General features: G+C 43.3%; 1 protein-coding gene across 1 annotated transcript in view; it reads right to left on the bottom strand.

The window, feature by feature from the left end:
• Cdc16 (cell division cycle protein 16) overlaps window positions 1–14159 on the bottom strand; it is a 58812-nt gene that overhangs the window by 40574 nt on the left and 4079 nt on the right. Inside the window, exons 7-8 of the mRNA XM_050178039.3 lie at window positions 10399–10493; window positions 8814–8947 (exon numbers count right to left, since the gene is read on the bottom strand). Of these exons, the coding sequence (XP_050033996.1) occupies window positions 8814–8947; window positions 10399–10493 (229 nt within the window). The remainder of the gene's footprint in view (window positions 1–8813; window positions 8948–10398; window positions 10494–14159) is intronic.

Below are 14159 nucleotides of genomic sequence, written 5' to 3'. Positions count from 1 at the left end.
CTTTGTTGATAAAATCAAGCCCATAGCCCCAGCAACTGCTCTTAGTTTGGAGGCCATAATGGAGCTGCTGGAGCAGCCTGCAACTATAGAGCACTATGATGACTTGTTGCCCAACCAGATGAGATAAAACAGACGTGGAGATTGCTCCATTTTTATTTTACTAGCAATGCAAAAGCCACCCTGTAAACAAAGGCAACCGCATCATTCTTGGCGGAAATCAGAGGGGTAAATCGGAGAGATACATGTGGCCTTGCAACAGTTCAGAAAAATCTCTACGTTGGCCAAGGTCATATTCTTTATCACACTCCAAGTCTGTGACTGAATAAATGTTCTCCCACCACAAGTAATTCCAAACAAAACAAAATGGGATAGATTCAGAGTTGTAAACCTAAATGTCATCTTCGTAACTGGCTAGAACTGGGTCCAACAGTGTGAGAAAACCGCAACCTTTTGACCTATGTCTTCCCTTGAAATAGATTAAAAGGAAATACTAGATACAGAAACTTGAATTTTGGCAAGGTTTGGGGGCGTCACATGCTTGTCACAAGTGAACAAGTATTTCTATTTCCATGATCTGTTCATTTCTGTGTGCAAATTACATTGTTACATTCGAACCCTCTCGAGTGAGGCTAGCTTAGCAGGACTCATTGAGGAACTATCAGTCATTGTTTGGGATATTATCGGCCTTAGTGAGATTAGAACTGGTGGGGCTTACACATTGCTAAATAAAAACCATGTCCTCTGCTATAGAGGTCTCCCTCATAAGAAGCAATACAGGGTAGGATTCCTAATCCATAAGGACATAGCGGGCAACATTGACAAATTCTACAGCATTAACGAGAGGGTAGCAGTAGTCGTAATCATACTTAATAAGAGTTATAAATTAAGGGTACTACAAGCCTACGCTCCAACATCCAGTCACGACGAAGAGGAAGTAGATCAGTTTTATGAAGATGTTGAATTAGTGATGAGAAAAGTGTAAACTCGGTATACAGTAGTAATGGGCGACTTCAATGCAAAAAGTGGGGAAAAAGCAGGCGGGTGAACAGGAAATCGGCAACTACGGTGTCGATTCTAAATCCGCTAGAGGAGAGATGCTGGTAGAATTCGCAGAAGGGAATAAGCTCAGAATAATGAACACCTTCTTCAGGAAACGTAGCAACAGAAAGTGGACCTGGAAAAGCTCTAATAGTGAAACAAGAAATGAAATTGATTTCATACTTTCTGCCAATCCCAGCATAGTACATGATGTAGAAGTGATAGGTAGGGTAAAGTGCAGTGATCATAGGTTAGTGAGGGCTAGGATTCACCTCAATTTGAGGAGAGAAAGAGTTAAATTTGAAGAGAGAAAGAGTCAAGAAAAAACAGGTCAACTGAGAGGCAGTAAGGATAAAAGCAGACAAATTTAGGCTGGTACTTGGAAACAAATATGCAGCCTTAGAACAGAGAGACGATGATGATGACATAAAGGTAATGAATGAAACCGTAACGAGGCTGGCTTCAGAGGCAGCAATTGAAGTGGGAGGCAAGGCATCAAGGCAACCAGTATGCAAAGCTCTCCAGAGTAACAAAGGACCTAATCAAGAAACGACAAAGAACGAAAGTGTCCAACTCAAGAGATAAGATAGAATTCGTGGAACTGTCAAAACTGATCGACAAAACGAAAATAAGTGATATTCGAAGTTATAACGTGAGAAAGACTGATGAAGCCGTAAAAGAATGGACGCAGCCTGAAATCAGTGAGAAGGAAACTTGGCATAGGACAAACCAAGATGTATGCACTGAAAGATAAGCAGGGCAATATCATCAAAGGTATAATAAAAGCAGCGGAAGAATTCTATACTGACGTGTACAGTACCCAGAGGACTCAGGAGTACTCTATTCGAAGCAATAATGATCAGTATACAGAAACTCCTCCTATAACTAGAGATGAGGTCAGAAGGGCCTTGCAAGGCATGAAATGGCGAAAAGCGGCAGGAGAGGATGGAATAACAGACGATTTAATCAAAGATGGAGTAGACATAATGCTAGGAAAACTGGCGGCTCTCTATACAAAGTGTCTATCGACTGCAAGGGTCACAGAAAACTGGAAGAATGCAAACATTATACTAATCCACAAAAAGGGAGACGTTAAAGAACCGAAAAATTATAGGCCCATTAGCTTACTTCCAGAATTATATAAAATATTTACCAAAATAATCTCGAATAGAATAACGACAACACTGGACTTTACTCAACCAAGGGAACATGCTGGCTTCAGGAAGGGATACTCTACAATGGATCACATCCATGTCATTAATCAGGTTATCGAGAAATCCGCAGAGTACAATAAGCCTCTCTATATGGCTTTCATAGATTATGAAAAAGCATATGATTCAGTAGAGATACCGGCAGTCATAGAGGCATTACGCAGCAGCATAGACCGCTTACGTAAGTACCCTGGAAAATATCTGCAGAGATTCGGCAGCCATCTTAATTCTACACAAGCAAAGTAGGAAGAAATCTATAAAAAAAGGGGTCAGACAAGGAGACACAACCTCTCCAATGCTATTCACTGCGTTCTTGGAAGAAGTATTCAAGCTATTAAACTGGGAAGCTTTAGGAGTAAGGATCGACGGCGAATACCTCAGCAACCTACGGTTTGCCGATGGCATTGTTCTATTCAGCAACACCGCAGACGAGTTACAACAAATTATTGAGGACCTTAAAAGGGAGAGTGTAAGAGTGGGGTTGAAGATTAATATGCAGAAGACAAAGATAACAACAAATGACTGAGCAAGGGAACAAAAGTTCAAGATTGCAAGTCAGCCTCTAGAGTCTGTGAAGAAGTATGTTTACCTAGGTCAACTAATCACAGGGAACCCTGACCATGAGAAGGAAATTCACAGAAGAATAAAAATGGGTTGGATCGCATACGGCAGACATCCTGAGCTCCTGACTGGAAGCTTACCATTATCATTGAAAAGGACAGTATACAATCAGTGCATTTTACTGGTGCTGATATATGGGGCAGAGACTTGGAGACTGACAAAGAAGCTTGAGAACAAGTTAAGGACCGCGGAAAAAGTGATGGAACGAAGAATGCTAGGCATAACTTTAAGAGACAGAAGAGAGCGGTTTGGATCAGAGAGCAAACGGGTATAGATGATATTCTAATAGACATTAATAGAAAAAAATGGCACTAGGCAGGTCATGTAATATGCAGATTAGGTAACCGTTGGACCATTAGGGTGACAGAATGGGTACCAAGAGAAGGGAAGCGCAGTGGAGGACAGCAGAAGACTAGGTGGTGCGACGAAATTAGGAAATTGGCGGGTGCTAGTTGGAATCGGTTGGCGCAGCACAGGGATAATTGGAGATCACTGGGAGAGGCCTTCATCCTGCAGTGGACATAAAATAGTATGATGATGATGATGATGATGATGACACTTATGTCGGCCTACAGTTTTTCTACCTGCATGCAGAAATTAATGTGTTTTGCCATTGCAATCCCAGAAACATTACCTCACAGACAATTACAGCTTCTGAGGTTCTACAATTTTCACCTTAGTAAAAGCAAAACCTAAAGCAGCTTCCCCAATGTGTGACTAGTATTAGCTATAAAGGACTGCTAGGCAAATGCACATGTGGCATATGTCGTAGGAAAGATAACATGCCACTTTTGTTCTTTGATTATAAGAGCTCATTCAAAAAATAAGCTGGCGACAATGATGTTGTGCCAGGTGTTTTCAGCACTTCCAAAAATTGCACTCATTACAGGAAGAATAAGTGAAGTGGTTAATCCTGGCATGGGCCACAATCCCGCTTGCGACTGTTTCAGACTCGTTCGATAACAGCAGAATATCAAGCGCACGAGGAACCATACGAAGGGTGGCTTGTTGTGGTCCACAGACAGCGATAAAGTGCCATTTGAGAGTGACAACGATGCACAAGTATAAATAGCATTCTGTGAGACTAAACTTCCCAGATTTCACCATTTTCTGACTGCCAGAATCAAAGGCACGCTAAATTTTCCTTGTGAAAAAAAGTCATGTACACATTAGATTTCGACTGGGTGTACTTTACATTCCGGGGCCTGTTAGAATCAAGCAAACATTTCTACTGAATAAAGTAGCGGTGCGTGTAGACATTTTTTTTTTTGCTACCTCCTCTTCATTTTGACCTTTCGATAATTAGACCAATTTCCTCAGTCCTGTCAAGGTCGAATTAACAGACGTTGATATGTTTACTAGGGGTGTGCAAATACTCAAATATCACCGAATCGAATATTGAACGTTTGAATAATTTGATTTGCAAATCGAATATCTACTATTTAATATATTCGGTGTAAACACACGCAGCGTCATGTGTGCTCCGCGGAGCCCCTTGTGCTCAATGCCACCGAAATTAGTGTTGCACTTCGTTTCCAGAGCAGAAGGAGAGCCAAGTGCACTGTGGACAGGCCACCCCGGCTGACGCGGCAGCAGACTTGCTACGAGCGCCCCCCCCCCCCCCCCCCCCCCCGACGTCAGTCCGTTGCGGGGATCATACAGACAGCGACAGAATGGTGCAATTCGCAGAACGCTGCGTCGGCCAGGGCTGACTCGCCGATACAAGGTTTGTCCGGGTTGACAGGACCGATCAAAATGATAATGTCACGCTGGACAGAGGGAACGGCAACAAAAGAAGCGCTGTGTGAAGTGTGAAAGCATGTGCGAATACCACGCCGTCGATGGGCACGCAGGCCGTGTTGGACATGCAGTGACGAGAAAGAGAGAAAACATTTATTTCAACCATCGAGGTCGTTGCTCTTTAGGTCCAGTGGGTGGTGTCCTCATTCCACGACTCCACTGGCCATGGCTGCCCGACAAATTTTCTGGACAAGCGCTTCTTGGCCCGCCAGGGTATCACCGGTCAGCAGTACCTTCCACCACTCACATGACGAACACTACACCCCTTCAACACACTTCAACAGCCGTCAGTCTAATCTGCATATGTGACCTCGGCGCCGATCACTGATAAGCCACCTGCCAAAACATTCAATGATGGCTCGCAGACTGTTACCACACCAGCTAGCGGTGCTTTTTCATCCTGAGTACACTGCCTAGGCTATTAGGCTTAATCGGGCGGCGGGAACTAAGGTTACAGTTTGGAGCCAAATAGACGCAGATCTGTTTGCGACAGCCTCATGGCACTCGGAAAGCTGACAAACTGCCTCGCAATTGAAAGCAAGTGCATGGGATGGCAACAAAGTAATTCATGGCCGCCAGCTTTATGACAGACCCAACAGCGGCCTCTCATTCCTGACACCGTTCGTAGACGCACATCGGCCCTTTCGTAGCTTCAAGCAAACCGTCACAAGACTAGCTTCGGATTTACATGGCGGGTGTGAGAGTATAATCAACCGGTTGCATGCATTTGCGTGGATGGTGGAGGAACGAGGGGGAGGGGGGGGGCATAAGCGTCGCACCAACTTGCCATGACCCTTCGGATTTAAAATATTTGGCAGGTGGGAAATCACGCCGAACCTGACATTGGAGGGCTTTGGTGTTTTGGGTATTCGGGTAAATGCAAGCAGACTGGGTGTTTTTCCAGATAAGCGGAGGTGCAAACGTGAACGTCCTGCATGGTGCAGCCACCTGGTGGCCCAGAGCTACTGCTGAACTAACCAAGCATTCTACTTCACTGCTGGCATATATTTTTGGCAGCAGCGTAATTGTGTTGATGAGAAAAATTTACACCAGCAGCAAAGTAATATGCATTTGGTTACTGAAATATTAGCTGTGTGTTTGTCTGCGTGAGCTCTGTGACACCAGGTGCCTGCACCATGCAGGCCTTTCACGTTCACGCCTCTGCGCATCCGGAAAAAACGCCCAATCCACTTGTGTTTACCCGAATACCGAAAACGCTAAAGCTTTCTAATGAAACACTGCCTGCTCGTCACCGACAGTGCCGGCTACGCGTGGTGCAGTGATTGAGTCGTGTAATGCTAGGTCCTTTCGTCTGTTCCACAGATTGGCCTTACAATAATCCACCTGCCGTAAAGTTGGGACAGCCCGTCTGCCTTTTGGAAGCAAAAACAACAAAGCAAAAATTTCTATGCCCTAAATAGATACACAAGTCCACAATTAAACTGAGAACCTCATTGGTATTCAGTACAACACAATGTCACTAATACATTAGTTTCTGAGAAAAAAAGCACTTGATTCTATTTACCAGAAATTCAATTGATAAAAAAAATTATTTTCCACACCTTCATATACTAGAACTGATCTGCAATCAGTGCTGGCATACTAATTTGTTGTTGCCTTGAATATGAGTAGACTGTACTGTATACCTTGACTTTATGTACCTACATTAAAGGGAAACTGAAGAGTCTGTCGAATTCAATAAGACGATCATATACGGATGCGGGAACCTTATAAACCATGCAGGTAAAATTTTAGGGGGGATTTTTCACTTAGGAGCAATGCAATCGTCGGTTAAAATTGCGCTGTAGCCCCCCGTCGAGCGCCGCGCGTTGCTGCTGCTGACGCTGACGATGCGAGCGGAGACCGGAAACCGCGGCGTAGTGACGTCAACACTGGTGCTCCTCTCCTTCGCAGTCTCCGCGACCGTGCCTGACTGTTGGCCTGACCGGGCTTATTTCTGCGTGCGTGCCGTTCTAATCTGCTTCGCTAGACTCTACATTCCTTTGTTTGTGTGTATATAGGAGTAGTAGTTGACGTGCGCAGCTTCAATTGAACTTGTAGGCTGATCGTTCCGGCGTTCTGTGCAGCCAACGCTTGCACGAACACCGGCGGCCGCGACGATGTTTCGATGTTCCATTAGTTCCTGCAAGACAAGAAGCTTTCAGCTAAGTGGGAGGCTGCTGTGAAGCGAAACAACTTCAAGCGCTCAAGAACAACAGTGTTGTGCTCTAACCACTTCTGTGACGATTACTACTGGAGTTTATCAATAATGCGTGCTTTGGGTTCTCCTTCGTGTTAGCACACTGAACGGAAAGTGCATGTTTATCTCCCACCCTTGACACAGGTTTCATCGCCAAGCGCCCCGAATTTTCTATTTGCACGTGTGTTGTGAAACAGCCTGCATGCAGCTACCATAACGCAGTGCAAGCGTAAAGTTTGCATGTGTTGGAAAGCCTGCTCACGCCAGTACGCTGCGCTCCCCCTTCTCTCGCACACATAGAGAAACCGACCATCTCACGTAGCCGACAGAATTCGCCGGTTACGGGTAGCGTGCGGATGGCGCGCTGATGAAGGTTCCATACTACACGTGCTACAACAGCCGGTAAACTTTTCCCGCGTTTAAACCGTCTGTGTAGATTGCCGACAGCTTTGGGGCAGCGCACAAATGCCAAAGATCGCATTGCCGCTTACGTTCTACGAGGAGGCATGCATGAACATAACACTACAGTTGCTTGCCCGGAAACGTACTCACTCGAACGCTGATTGCAGCTTAGCAAGAAACATACTCACCAAACAACATTTCTAACACAAGGAGATGCTAACACTTCGCCTTCGTTCGCGTGGAAAGCAGTGCTTGCACCAGCATCTTTTGCTTCTTGGAGAGGCCGTCTCTTCGCAGTCGGCTCGTACATGTAGGGAGTAAAGTATAAACCCCTTACAAGTGATCTTGCAGGCGACAGCGACAGCGCGACAAGCGAGGCGATGGCTGTCACGTTCACTCGTCGCCTGCAAGCCGAACTCAGCGCCAGCGACGGCTTTGAGCGACGACTTCCCGGTATGAGGGCAGCAATATACGCGCCGAAACTAGCGTGACGCATGCTTTATCAATTTAAGTTGATGTATTTTACTGAAAAAGGAGCATAAAATATTTCTGAAGGTCTTGCACTAGGTTCTTATTCTTGCACGTGTAAAATTCAATAGTTTGCTCGTTCCGTGCGACAAACAGTAGTATTTGAGTTATGCACATCCAATTCCGACTTCACACTATTGGCTAGTCACTCATAGCACTTCTGGGCGACGAGCGACGAGTTCTAGATTTCTAGAAACGAGCGATCGAGCGACAACACCGTGCGATCTGTTCAAGTGACGGCCCTTTTTGTCGCTCGAAGCCGTCACCCGTCACCGTCGCACGCAAAATCGCTCTCGTGGAGTTTAGACTTAACACCAAACTCCTCAGAGAAACGCAAGCTCTCGAAATTTTCCATGACCGTCTCAGCAAAACAGCACCAAACTACCTTGCACCGTGCTTCGTGTGTAGCGGCAGCAGTCGGTCCGGACGAACACCATTGTTGACGTCACGAGGCGCCCGACCAATCACAGGCGGAAACGAGGCGTGCGAGCTGGGCGTGTCTGCTGTTGCACTTTTCATCGAAATAAAATATGTTTGCGCTTTCTTTCGCTCAATTTCGATGCGATATTCGAATTCAGAGGGTTGAAAACCACGACGTACTGCTCTTCACTCGTTTTTTCTGGAAAAGCTTTCAGCTTCCCTTTAATAATGGCTGGCTACATTCTTGTCATGCAATGCTAGGAGACTCCCACGTCATGTGCAGCCCGATATATTCTTGCCCTAAATTTGGAAGCATTAAATATTGTGAAATAATTTTCCGATATTCAATATTGATCTCAATATTTGAAATTTTTTTCGTGATTCGATTCGATGTTCATGTTGAAATTTACGATTTGGTATTCGCACACCCTAAATAATTACAGTTCATAATAATATTCTGCTTAGCTGCCTTAAGAGAGTTCTTTGTTAACAAGTGCTCAAGCTCTGTGAAACATAATGTCTGCTCTGATTTTCTTTACAGGCCATGATAATTATTTGAAAAAAAAAATAAAAACAACACAACAGGTACTCACAAAGAAGTGATGGCATAGCAGCGCTTGTAGTCACAATTATAGTAGCACTTTTCAGCCACAGCTGTGGCAATATCTAGGTTATCGCTCAGCTGAGACAGCTCGCCTGGAAGCTCAGACGGGTCTGGCTTGTCGTACTGCAAATATGGAGGGAAAGATAACAAAAAAAAAGCTCCATAGACATTCAGCTCAACAATAAGTTCATACTAGATAACACCAAGAATACAAAGATATACCATATTTTTGCCAGTAAAACCTGTGACAGCATATATAATCATGATACTAAAAAAGTTATATGTATGCATAAGCCGCACAGGTTTCGCACAGTAGCGTAGTTTTGGAAGCAGTCTATTAGAACTGCTGACACACAAGAACAAGAGGACTCCGCACCTTCGCATATGAAATCTGTCTGGAAAGCTTGCTAACTGTTTTAATTACTGTTCAACAGATAGATAATTAGGTTTTAGTAGAACTTGCGTCACCCTATAGCAGCACATTTAATGTACCAGTAGGCAAGAGCAGCTCTGTATACATGTACTAGTTTTGTTATGCACGTTTGTGTGAACCGATGTTGATTGCTTTTGAGGCTGTTTCAGCCAGCTGAAACAGCATCACATGTTGTCATCATTTGTCTGTATGTCCTCTCTTTATCACACAGTTTCGCACGTCGGCGACACAAAGCGAGGCTCCAGAATTTATTTTGTTTCGTGTGTTCAGCCATTATGCATTTAGAAGCGACTTTTTACTTCGGGTGCGGCTTCAGAGCAATACGCAACTTATTGCTGTGAAATTGCGCCTGAGGGTAAGGTACCTTAATTCACCTTGCATTTTCACAATGACCAGATGAACTTGGGACAAAACATTATAACTTCTAAACAAGCCCAAACAGGAGGCATGGCCCGTGCAAAAATAACAATAGCGAACAACATTTAACCTACAGAATGTATTTAATATATTTAGTACCCTTCAATTAAAATTTACATTGTATATTAGTATGTTTTCCTGCCTGTCTTAGCAGACTGCGGCATTTATTAAAATTTACAATTGTTAAGGTGTTAAGGGAGAATGGTTGCCATTAATGTTATGTCGTATTAAGAAATGCCAAAGATAGTTTTTAGAATCTTCCTCTAGCTTTTGACAAGTGCTATATGTGAAACTGAATGCTTTCTTTAGAAGGGGCCAACTGAAAGCTTTACTATATGCAAAAGGATTTGTTAATGAAAGATCATGTATCCATTTATTATTTTTTGGATTGTGCTCCAAGTGCCAACAAGGTAAGAAACGACTTTTAAGCAAATCTTGCCTGAGTCATCGCATTGTTTATTACTTTACCATGAGTGTCCTCGACCAGACAACATTCGCCAGACTTTTGATTTGAAAGATGTAGAAAGCACTGACGAGCGGTGGAAAGATCTTACAGTGAAGTCAGCAAATGCAACAAGTCAAAATTTTCTTATGTTAAAGCAGAACAGGTCATTCTGGCTTAAATTTACAAAATGCTTCCCGCAGATTACATGAGCCAAAATACAGTACCATGCTTGAGCGCGACATAAATGGGTCACGCCACTGAGCAATGCAAGAGACGTACTTTCTTAACTTTTGTCCCATAAAGCAGCCGGACAAACTCGCTGTCTTCACAAGATGCACCCATGGCCATGGTCAGCAGGTTAAGGACACTCTCCTCTGCAAATGGTCACGTCAAAAAGGTGCCATGCTTATGGGCTTCTGCAAACCTCACAAAATAAGACTCAAGTAATCAATGTTTTCTGGGAGCAAAAACGACATAACTGCTATAAGGCAAAATAATATACAACTGGTCACACAGTTTATTACACGTATACTCCACTTCACTTTCAAAAATCTGGCCAGCTATTTGGCCTTGGAAGCGATATCAACGTAACCTACATAGTTACGGCATTTGTAAATGTAGCTCACGTATGCCGTAAGCCTTTAGTCAAAAATAATTCACAGCCATTAGTAAGCCCAAAACAAATTGATAAAGAGATATATTAAATGCTATTATTAAATATGTCACAGCATTCCTTTGCTTGCCCGTCCCTCTCCGAATCTGGCAAGCTGTCTGGCCTTGAAGCAGTACTGATGAGTACGCCCTTAGTAACAATTCTAGTTCACCTCTGTTGTCACAGTAACTCACCTCTATATTTACAACAGCATGGAAAGAAACGCTAAATGCCACACGATACAATGTAATTTCTCTGCATACTCCCTCCGACTTTCCCAATTTTGGCTGGCTATCTGTAGCTCAAAGGTACTGCTCTTTTGACGATGGCACCTAGTTGCAATATCCGAAGTGCAGCCTACCACTCTCAATATAATCACCTATTCAAAGTCTCCTTAAAATGTAAGAACTTTTTAAGCGCAAGACCAACCACACAAAACTTCAATTCGTTCCAAACAGCTCCTCGTGCAAGGCCAACACATCAGATGGTAACGACCTTGAATGACCCACCCACAGCTTGCTACCTTAACCTTTGAATTTCACCTGCTCTTCAGCTTACGAGGGGTGATCACTGGCTTTAATAGAATTTAACTGTACTTTGAAATTATTCATGATAAAAGTGTACAATTGTTGCATTCTACTGGTACTAACATATGGGGCAGGAACTTGAGAAGTTGAGGACCAGGCAACAAGCAACGCAACGAAAATTATAGGCCCAATGTTAGAGACACAAGACAGCGGTGTCGATTAGAGAACAGAGAAGGATATCGGATACTCTAGTTGACAATTAACAAACCGAAATGGAGTTGGCAGGAGATTTATTGCACAGAGCAGATAATCAGCCGTCTATTAGAGCAACAGAATTGGTCAGAAGCAAAGTTAGGTGCAATTGAGGACGGCAGAGAATTGGGTGGCATGATAAAATTAGGAAATTTGCAGCCATAATATAGGGTCAGCTAGCGCAACAAAGGGGTAATTTGATATCACTGGGAAAGGCCTTTGTGCTGCAGTGGACATAAATAGGCTGAAGTGATGATGATGATATTCTTTACAACAAGGACTTCCATTGCACGCATCTTTCAATTTGAAAAATCTTACATACTGACATAATGTCATTTGCGAAGAAGCAAAGGGCACCTTTTCCTACTGCATGCTTCACTGCAGCACTTATTCCTTATTGTTAGTCACACCTTTGATTAACATATTTCCATATCTTAGTTGGTCATATAAGCCCTTTCAGCCATAGTGCCTCCATATGGAGAAGCAACATAGCTGTGAATGTCAAGACTAGTGATGACAAGAAAAAAGATCATGAACATGGTGCTGAATGTAAACGTAGCGCTCTACCTCAGTACTGATGATAATACAAAACAATGGTAGCATTTTAAGAAGTACACTACCAGCTTTGAGAAGTTTGATGAAGTGCTCCATATCGGTGCTGTTGTAATTTGAGTTTTTTCTTGCATGAAAAGGTCGTCAAGTCAATAATAACCAAGGGATCTGCTTCTAACAACTATTTCAGTCCTTTTCATGATATATCGGGTCACCTGTCCTGTGAATATTCATAATCAATTATTTTTGTAGAATGGCAAGTGACCCAAAGTCATGATACAGGTCCAACACTTTTCTCTGAAGAGTTTGCAACATATTACCAGACAAATATTTAAATTTGGGCACCTTAACCCTTTTCAGACGCTGTGTACACAATTGTGTATACCAAGATAGCGCATCAACAACAAAAGTAGTGATGAATGTAATGACATTTTAAATGTGTCACACACATCTTGGAACACTTATGAATGGAACCGTGCTGCTATTTTTCATAACATGTGCCAGATGTTTCAGAAAAATGAGTGGCATATGGCTGGATGTTTGTACTTTGTGCCAATATGTTGTATGTAGTGAGTTCACTTCTTTCACAGTTCTTCACAATATCATGCACCAGGCATAATTTTCAAGTGGCTGGATAAGTGCCTTTCTAGCTTTTGACAAAAGGAAATAGTTTATGCTCTCATATTTGATGTTTCTGAAGTGATTTTTCCCGTGGAGTCCACATTCCGTAAACCTGACAAAAATCACTAAAGAATAAAAAATTATCTTTTCTACAGCTGTACACTTTCTATGATTCTGAAGATGCAAGAAATGCGGTGAAAATAAGTTTTCAAGCAGCAGGATAAAGTGGCATCTGAAAGGGTTAAATACATTAAATCATAATTCATCACTGAAGGAGATCGATGATGTGCCTGCCTTTGCTACCTCCTGTTTGCACTGATTCTTGCAGCTGAAGTTGTTTGCATGTTACTTGTTTTGCATGCCAGTGCCAAGAAAATTTGCTGCGGCTTCCATCTCTTGCTTCCCATCATAAATATCCTGCCTGTGCCTCTTACACAAAATCCACTACTACTACATTCCTTTTCTAGACAGCAGTCTCATCACTCCACCGTCATATGTCTTTAGAAGTGACCCTACCGGAAAATGTAGGATTTGTGAAATGTCTAATCAAATTATGCAGTGAATCTCTCAAGCTCAGAACATCACTCCACCGGCACCATCACTAAACATAAGTTATTACAGTCTGTTCTTGCTAGCTTTGTATACCAAGGAAATATTCATTGAATGAACCAGTATTACGGCTTTGTACAGACTCATATATTGCATACCAAGATATTGAAACACATGTAACCACTCCTCTGCACGATGCCTTTGGCCTGGAGGATGCTACAGCACAGCTCCAACTAAACGCAATTCAAAACCAGATTACTGAACATGCCTTCAGGTGCGTAATTCTGTGACAATAAAAAATTCACTGACGATTACGATACTCCCTAACATGAGATTTGAGCGCAGTTCTATGTGTTTTCATTTTGCAATATATTGAGGTAAAGAATTCGAGAGAGACATGTAGCAGAGTCGGTAATCGTCGAAAATATGATCAGCACGTCAAGCGCATAGGCTTTTATACATGACTCGTCGAAGGCTCCCGAGTAATAATTGGTGCCGCGCGGCTTCCAGAAAGTACTATACAATTCGCGTCACGCGTGCAATCAGATTACAAAACATTCGCAAACCATGACAATTGAAACAAGCGCAAACGAGACCAAACCAAGCAAGCCAAACAAGCACAAGCGAGACCTGATGCGAGCACACGATAGTATGAAATGAGTGGTCCTGCTGAGACCTGATACGAGTACATATCGAGCAGTCAGGCGGGTCCGCATGACACCAGTTTCCCAGGTGCACGTCATTGAAGGGGCTGCTCTCATTGGTCCCTGCCGTTTGTGGCTCACATCTTTCATTTCCCACTCCATGTTCGCTCGGTTGCACCGCCGACGCTTGCCGCAGGAATGGCCGCGTAAGAGCTGCTCTCTAAAACTGTCACCAATCTAGCG

This window comes from Dermacentor andersoni, chromosome 5 (genome assembly GCF_023375885.2).
Source record: "Dermacentor andersoni chromosome 5, qqDerAnde1_hic_scaffold, whole genome shotgun sequence".
NCBI classification, from domain to species: domain Eukaryota; kingdom Metazoa; phylum Arthropoda; class Arachnida; order Ixodida; family Ixodidae; genus Dermacentor; species Dermacentor andersoni.
Note: the sequence above shows the minus strand (reverse complement) of the source record. Positions and strands in the feature narration are given on the sequence as shown.